Genomic DNA, 8,647 nt, shown 5'->3' on the forward strand with positions numbered 1-8,647 from the left:
ATCATACATGCATGGGTGGTGGTAGGGGGAGGGAATCTACCCAGATAATAAGGATTCCTTTGTGTTTCTGATTATTCAAAAACCTCAGCCCTAAATTATTTCTTTTCTCCTATTCTGCCCAAGACACAGCATTGCTCAACAGTCTGGGTGGCCCTGGGGGCTCAGAGGTTGCACACTATTGACCAACCCTGTGGAGGCCAATAAATTAGGCAAGGGACAGCCTCATGAGATTTAGCAGTTCCTCCAAAAATAGAGCTTTTTTTCCAGCCAGCCACAAGCACATCCCTTGGGGGCCAGAGAAGTCAAGAGCTTTGACACATACCCTACCACACAGACTCAGAGTGCATTTTCACGCTCCTTCCCAGTGCCTATTTTGCCTTTGTCACTGTAGGACGGAGAGTGACATTGGTTCCACTTTAAAATATGGAAACTGAGGCCTACAAAGGATCAGGCCTCGTCCAAGGTCTCAGGAGGTGCGTGGTCTTGCAAAGAACCAGGGGGTTTGGCGTCAGATCGATCAGCCCAGGAACTGCCTCTGGTTGTGTCACCTCAACAAGGTCCTTGAATCTCTTGGGCCTGATACCTCTCTTCCTCATTCGGCTCTTTTCAGTGCAAGCAAAGCCCTCCCGAGCCAGCTGACCTGCAAGGAGCGCCGAGGGCGCGCGCGCCCCAAGGCATGAACAGTGGACGCCCGCCGACGCACACCCGCGGCCCCCCAATATCAGTATTTAATTCCGACTAGAAACAGAACTGAGGCTAAATATCGCCAGGTTCAGACCGACTGCAAGTTCCGAAGTGAGCCCACACAGCAGGACCCGCATTGCCCAGCCCCACGGAAGGGCGGAACTGCCCGGCCAGCTCCAGCGGCGCGGCCGGAAAGGGCTGGAGGAGACGCCCGCGCCTGCGCGCCGCCATCTTGCCGAAGGGGAGCCCGCGCCGCCTGGCGGAAGCCTTGTTAGGCACGGGGCGGGGCTGCGCCACCCGGCGGGGCGGGGCCAGGCCATGGCGACGGTGGAACCCGATGGGCGCGCGTTGCGGGCTCCTGCCCGGGGACCCCGACCCGGCGGGGCCACGGACCGAGCGGCAGGAGCTGCGGGGCCACCCTCCGGGCAGAGTGGTAGCAGAGCTCTCCGGCCGGGGGAGCGCACCCCCGCCGCCGTGGAGAAGCGGGGGCCCTACATGGTGATGCGCGCACCCTCCATTCAGGCCAAGCTGCGTGAGTGTAGCCCGATGGTGGGGGGAGGTCTCCGTCCGGGCGGGCTCCGGAACGCCGCTGGGCCTCGCCCCCAAAGGGAATGGGTTAGCTGCAGCCTGCTCCCGCCCCTGAAAATCGTTCGGAAAGAGCGAGTTCGGGAGACACTGCAGAGTGGGGAAGATCCGGCTGACCCGGGCCCTTTAACTTCCAGAGAAGCACCGGGACCTGGCCAAGGCCGTTCTGCGGAGAAAGGGCATGCTGGGGTCCTCGCCGAACCGCCCCGACTCTTCAGGGAAAAGGTCTCAGCAGGCGCCACCTCTTCTATGCCGACAGCTTTCAGAAAAGTCCTTCATCCTCACTCAGGCTGGGAGACAGGGTGCTCACGTCGATTAAGGCCGAGCTAGTGATTCCCCTGACGGCAACCTGTCAGGTTCCTATCTTTAAAATGGGAAGAAGGACAACCTCTTTTCCTTTAAAGATGTGATAGTATCAGGGAAAGGGCTTTGGAATAAGGGAGTTCTGTCATTGCACAGGATCATTCACTCTCTGAGTTTCCAAGTTAGGGAGGAGAGTGATGGCTGGAGTCCCCAAGGAGTGAGGATGGAGAGCAGTGTGGGAATAGCTAGTGCCGTTTTTGGTTTTTTGTTTTCTGTTTTTTAAACAGAATAGTAAACTCTTAGACCTGAATGATACCTTATCCAGTGCCTCCTTTTTTTTTTTTTTTTTTTTTGAGACAGAGTCTCACTCTGTTGCCCTGACTAGAGTGCTGTGGCATCAGCCCAGCTCACAGCAACCTCAAACTCCTGGGCTCAAGCAATCCTTCTGCCTCAGCCTCCCAAGTAGCTGGGACTACAGGCATGTGCCACCATGCCCGGCTAATTTTTCTATGTACATTTTTAGCTGTCCATCTAATTTTTTTCTATTTTTAGTAGAGATAGGGTCTCGCTCTTGCTCAGGCTGGTCTCGAACTCCTGAGCTCAAACGATCCGCCCACCTTGGCCTCCCAGAGTACTAGGATTACAGGCGTGAGCCACCACGCGGAAGGGCCTCCTTTTACAGATAAGAGTTAAAACTTAGAGAGGCGGAGGGATTTGCCCAAGGACTTGCCATTTTTCTGTCCTCTGGTTAAATAAGGTGGGGGAGGGGAGGGAGAATGCTTTTCCTGGTTCATGAAAGCGGTGTGCTTTTTCTCAAGAGCAGGGCGGGAGAAGTGGAATGCGGAATATGTGCATGGAGCTTTAGGCAGTGGTGGCTGTGTGACCTGGTAGAAGGCAAGTCAGGAGTAGTGCAGTCAGTTTTTCTGTAGCGGCAAGGACCCTGGCTTTTCCTGTGAAATGGTAGTACTTTCACCAATGCCTGGTCTCTTCTTCCCCATCTCCCCTTAGATCAGTGAAGTTTAACAAGGGCTATACTGCTCTTAGCCAGAGTCCAGATGAAAACCTGGTGTCCCTCGACTCTGACAGGTAAGTCCTTCCCTTGGAAACATCCCTTGGGGAGGGACTTGGCTAGAACTGCAGGTGGCTTGGTGCCTTTGCTTGTTCTCTGTCTCCTCCAAGGTCCTTCATGTGCATTCCAGGTCTGTTCTCTTCTGAGCATTATCCCTTCCCGGGATGGCTTGGTTAGCTGACTCATAGGTAATCATGCTGCTCTAGGATTTGAAGCACCAGCGTTGTCTGGGGGAACTGTCCTGTTGTATTACGTCTGCACTGTTAGTGAGAGTGACCCTGTCCCTACTAGATCCAACTGAGGGAACTGCTTTTACTCAAGGCACATTCTGGGCTTGAGTTCTAGGGTGCGAGGTCTTTGCTTCACAAATCTTCCAGATGCCCTTGCATGCTCTCCACCTTGCTGTTTGCAGCTGTGCTCCACAGGCGTCCCCCTGAACTGACCGTTTTCCTTTTCTCCTAGTGATGGGGAGCTGGAATCCAGATACTCCTCGGGGTATTCCTCCGCAGAGGCAAGTCCAGAGCACGTTTCTGCGCGGGGCCAGGCTGCAGGCAGCATCACCACCACTGCCAAATGCTTGTTTGGTGCCTGCTGGGTGCACAGCACTGTGCCAGACTTCTGGTCTGTTCTCCGATCTTCCACTCTGCCCTCTTCCCCCAGCCAGAGGTATAGGTGTCTGAGGAGGGCTGCTGAAAATCCAGGAGACCATATACCATCAGGGCTGGAAATGGCCTCAAAAGTCTTCTAAGCCTCAGCTTAGAGAAGGAATCCTCTTCTACTTTATCTAGTTTTTTGGAAAAAAAAAAAGAAAAGGAATCCTCTTGATAGATCCCACCTAAGTGTTTACTAGACTCTGCTTACTTGAATGCTTCTTGTGATTGGGTACTCACTATCTCCAAGAAGCCTTGCTGCCCACCCTCCCTCCAGCACACACACAGTTCCTTCTTTGGGTATCTCTTAGAGAGGTCTTCCTTATTAATCTGAAATGTTTCTTGTAGCCTGGACTCATTGGTCCTAGTCCTGTCTTCTAGTGTCACACAGTAACTCTAGTCTTCTTTCTTTTGATGTCTTTTATCTGAGGTTAGCATTCCTGTCCCTTCTCCACCAAGCTTGCTTTCTTCCAGGCCAAACAACTTCTGTTCCTTCAGTTGTTCCATCTATGGAAACTCAGACTGAAGCATTCCTGGGCTGGCCTTGTGGACATGTTTCCAGAGGGATTTTCCCAGACGAAAACACAGGGACATAAAGTTCTGGCATGTACAGCTTACTCCTATTGACAGAGCTGAGGTGCTGGAGACTGTACATTGCCGGTATTTCCTTCTTACTCTGCTGGAAACCCTTGGCTAATCTCTTGAGTTTCTGCCAAAGAGAATAGAGGCAGTTTGCAAATTATGTTCTCCTTGAGTGCCTAAATGTTAAAACTGAGAAAACTTACCAAAGAACCAGAGGAAGTCCTATAGTTTTTCTTAGCCCCATTTATTTTCCTTCTGCTCAGTGATGCCAGGCTAACAGGTTCCATTTTGCAGGGATCCAGCTCTGCTGATATTGAAGTATAACAGGTCTAACTAGCAATACAGACAAAGCTGCTTCCCACCCCGTTCCATTGTAACCCATACTCTGCCACTACTTTGGAGCATTGTTCTGTTATCATTGTCCCATATTCAGCCTTTTTGGGTTTTTTTGTTTTGTTTTGTTTTTGAGACAGAGTCTTGCTCTGTTGGGTGGACTAGAGTGCCGTGGCGTCAGCCTAGCTCACAGCAACCTCAAACTCCTGGGCTCAAGCAATCCTTCTGCCTTAGCCTCCCGAGTAGCTGGGACTACAGGCATGCGCCACCATGCCCAGCTAACTTTTTCTATATATTTTTAGTTGTCCAGCTAATTTCTTTCTATTTTTAGTAGAAACGGGGTCTCACTCTTGCTCAGGCTGGTCTCGAACTCCTGAGCTCAAACGATCTGCCCGCCTCGGCCTCCCAGAGTGCTGGGATTACAGGCGTGAGCCCCCGCGCCCGGCCCCATATTCAGCCTTGAGAGGGATCAGTCTGGGTTCCCAGTGGGAAAGGTACATAATCTGGAATTTGGTATTTATATCAGATGCATAAGGATCTTTAGTGAGAACAGCTCCTGTGGGGGTCAGTGACAGTGAAGCCAAGGCTCACTTCTGGGTAAGGCACAACTAGGAGAAGGTGGCTCTTCCTCCTGTGGTTCAGAGATGTGTGGGGTTGGCCTAGGAGTGGAACATGGACAGGAAGCCCTGGTAAGGGAATGTGGGCCCATCTTTGGGGCATTTATTTCTGCTTTGCATCTTGGCTTAGTTCCCTCCTCTCCTTCTCTTAGCAGGTGAACCAGGATGTGAGCCGGCAGCTGCTCCAGGATGGGTATCACCTGGATGAGATTCCAGATGATGAGGACTTGGACCTCATTCCGCCTAAGCCTATGGCCTCTTCAACATGCTCCTGCTGCTGGTGCTGTCTTGGGGACTCTTCTTCCTGTACCCTCCAGTAGACATAACCTTCCAAGATGGGCCCTGTTCACCAGGAGGCCTGCAGAGCCCCGTTGGCCCCTCATAGCTCACAGAATGCAGTGGGAACTGCTGTCAGTGAAGACTCAGTAGAGGCACTGACCCTCTGGGAAGTCAGTGACATTGCAGGTAGCCCGTATCTGGTGCTTCTCAGGCCAGGAGTCCCCATCTGAGTGTTGGGTGAGAGGTAGAATTCTGCAGTTTTCCTCTGCTGTTGGAACAGAGTTTGGAGAAGGCACTTTAATAAGGGCAGGAACAGAGGAATTCTGATTTGCATGGTGGGTGACAAAGGTGGCAAAAGAAAACACTCGCAGCCATCTTGACTGGTGTTTGTGATGGTGCTAGGAGGGAAAAAAGAGAGCTTTTGTGCCCAGTCCATGCTAGATAGTGTTGTATGGAGGCAGAAAATAGCACTTTATGGGTTGTAGCTAGGAATCTGAAGAAGAATTTAACTGTTGGAGACCAGTTCAGGAAATTCTACATGCTCTCCTCCTCTTCCCTGCTCTAAGATGGGTTACAGGTGTACCTTTAAGAGAGCGTAAAGTGGGTCCCTTTGTCCCTCTTCAGGTTACACCTGTCTAGCTATAGCGGTATTACAGCAGGTTGCTTAATGACCCAACAGGATCATGGCTTCCAGAATCCCTGGACCTGGGGCATCCCAGCCGGTCCAACTGAGTGGGTTTAGTGACTCTGGTGGGCCCTTCCCTAGTTAGAGAAAAACCGTTCCAACATGTACATATTTATTTATTTGTATTTCCTTGGTCTTGGCTAGTCTTTTCACCCGGTGTCCAGCTAAAGGTTGGGTTGAAGGTACTGGGCTGGCCCCAGAAGCTTGCAGTTTTTGTTATTACCAGCAGAGGGAGCTGCAGGGAGCAGTTATGCTGCCTTATTTGTTAGCTTTTTAAACTTTTGAGAAGTAGCAGTGAGTCAGAGTAGGTATAGTGGTGCAGCTGTGTGGGCGTTGGCCTAGAGGCTTACAGACAGGACGGGGAGGAGAGGCCTAAGCCAGCTCCTAGGCCCCTGTCTGAGGAGATCAATCTGCCAGTGCAGAGGGCTTCCCCTCATTCCAGCATGCACCATTCTATTGCCAGATTGTTCTGGTCACAGCATGGTCCTCACAGCGAATACTCAGTATTGGGCTTTACAGTAAACCTCTGGGAATAACACAGCCTGTCGGCCACCAACCTGAACACAGCAGAAACAGGCATAATTTCCCCTGTGACTGCCCCTACCCTGACCCTATGGATAGCATCTCTTGCTACACCAGGTCTTTGTAGAATTTAGTTTTTCAGTAGTTGTTTTTTTTGTTTTTGTCTCACCCACGACTATGGTGAGGTTTCAGTGGGCATACACAGGGTTCCCAGCCCAAGGGTACGGTAGTCAAAATTGGAGCGTAGGCCCCATGTGGGAAAGTGCCCAGTCAGTTGCTTCACTCGTGTCCTGGGACTACTGGAGGCACATGAGGGATGGTTTGGCTTCCTTTTGCTCTACAAGAGGTGATGAGAAGACTGAGAAGGTCGGATAAAAAGATAAGGCCTTACTTGTCAGAGCGCTATCGTTATGAGGATAGTCCTATTATTGATAGTACTTAATGAGCACCTGTCTTTGTGTTTCTCTCAAATTGTGGAAGGTTGCAAGGAATATACAGTAACTAGGGGCTGATTTATTCTACTAGCTAACAGCACCACAGGAGGGAGACGGGACAGAGACCAGAGGCACGTCAGCTTGGGGTCTGGGGAGTAGGAGAGGCAGATGTTATTCTGTTCTGGACTGGGACTCTGCAACTCTACCCAGGTGTCCGACATTCACAGCACTTTGTGCAAATGCCTGTGGAGGGCAAGAGCATCTCCATTCTGAACCCCTTCCCCATCCACAGAGACTGTGTCCAGGCCTTCCTGGTTTCTGTAAACGTGAAGTATACATGTGGAAAGGGATCAGATGTAGGACAACATAAAGAAGGACAGTGGTAGTGGGAAACCCAATGTGGGCCAGAAGGTGGCTGTGGAAGCCACATTTCTATGGGGGAGTTGGTTAGGGCAGAGTAGCTTGGGCATTTTGGCAGCTGGTAGGGTTAAGGAGGGCAGGACCCTAAAACCAAGGCCCTCTGGGTAGTTGCTGCAATAATCAATACAGGTGTGTTTGGCTGCAGCTGTCCCTGGAGAGGATCTTTCAATGCTGGTTGACCCCATGTAGGAAGGCATTACCTTGTAGAAAAAGCTTGCAGGGGGCCAGGCTCATGGCTTATGCCTGTAATCCCAGCACTTTGGGAGGCCAAAGTGAGAAGATTGCATCAGGGCAGGAGTTTGAGACCAGCCTGGGCAATATAGCAAGACCCTGTCTCCACAAAAAATTTCAAAAATCAGCCAGGCGTGGGGGCACATGTCTGTAGTCTTAGCTACTCAGGAGGCTGGGGCAGGAGGATCACTTGAGCCCAGGAATTGGAGGTTGCAGTGAGCTGTGATTGTACCACTGCACTCCAGCCTGGGTAACAAAGTGAGACCTTGTCTCCCTCACACACACACACACACACACACACGCGCGCGCAGAAAAAGCTGCAGGGACTTGGAGGGACAGTGTGCAGTGAAGTAGGGTAGAAATGCTCAGCTGTTTGGGGCCAAGGGTCACATACCAAAATGCCACCAATAAAGGCACCAAGGTGTCCAGAGCCAAACTGCCTTATTTCAGAGTGCTGAGTGTTCTGCAGGTGACAATCCCCTGGGGAGAGGGGTGTATCCAGGCTTACCTCACAGATAGGAGTGGTACCATACGGTATTTCCATACTACTCTATAGAACTCCTGACCTGCACTTCTCTAGCTCTGCATATTTATAAGAATAAAGCAATCATGCTAGTTGAGCTGTGTCTGTGTTACAATAGGATTTTTAAGAAAGGCATGGCTATCCTGAAGTGAAGAAACAGTGTAATTGCCCAACTGTGGCAATTCCTCCTGGAGACCCCACTTCTGCTCTTCTTGACAGACATCATTTTGGGCTCATTTCATTGGAGACCATGAATGGAACAGGCCCTTGCAGATCACTTCTCTTTAGGATAGGTTCCCTTTAGCACTGCAGCCCCCAACCCCTGGGGCCATGGCCTATTAGGAAACATGCTGCCAGCCTCCCCACCCCGACAATGGAAAAATTGTCTTCCATGAAGCCGGTCCCTGGTGCCAAAAAGCTTGGGGACCACTGCTTTAGCAGACCCTTTCTTTCCAGCTCATCTTTATTTAGCTGAAGGAAATTTGGAGGCCTAAAAAAAAAAATATTTTTGAGGGGGCTTCCTGGAACTCTGTTTTACAGGGGCCTAGTGTGGACAGAAGCCCAGAAACATTCTTTGTTATGAGTCTAATCCTTTGTCCCACAGGAAGGAGTCAGTGGCCTGAGTCTTTGGTCTAGAATGACAGATCTAAGATTGCAGGTCAGAAACCTCAGCAGCAACAAATAGCCCGACGGCCTCTTGCACAGGTATGTTCCGCCTCTGGAAGTGGGG

At 51.1% G+C, this 8,647-nt stretch overlaps 1 protein-coding gene across 3 annotated transcripts; it reads left to right on the plus strand.

The window, feature by feature from the left end:
* Window positions 1-996: 996 nt before the first annotated feature.
* On the plus strand, window positions 997-7,830 carry FAM219B (family with sequence similarity 219 member B). Of its 3 annotated transcripts, none has more exons than XM_069457343.1 (5): window positions 997-1,216; window positions 1,407-1,494; window positions 2,581-2,658; window positions 3,104-3,152; window positions 4,976-7,830. In XM_069457343.1, the coding sequence occupies exons 1-5, from the start codon at window positions 1,003-1,005 to the stop codon at window positions 5,141-5,143; spliced, it is 597 nt and encodes a 198-aa protein (XP_069313444.1). In that variant the 5' UTR covers window positions 997-1,002; the 3' UTR covers window positions 5,144-7,830. The 3 variants fall into 3 exon arrangements, with proteins under 3 accessions (XP_069313444.1, XP_069313453.1, XP_069313462.1); XM_069457352.1 differs by having other exon boundaries at window positions 4,979-7,830; XM_069457361.1 differs by having other exon boundaries at window positions 3,104-3,262; window positions 4,976-5,024.
* Window positions 7,831-8,647: the final 817 nt, after the last annotated feature.

The sequence above is a fragment of the Eulemur rufifrons genome, chromosome 2 (genome assembly GCF_041146395.1).
Source record: "Eulemur rufifrons isolate Redbay chromosome 2, OSU_ERuf_1, whole genome shotgun sequence".
NCBI classification, from domain to species: Eukaryota; Metazoa; Chordata; class Mammalia; order Primates; family Lemuridae; genus Eulemur; species Eulemur rufifrons.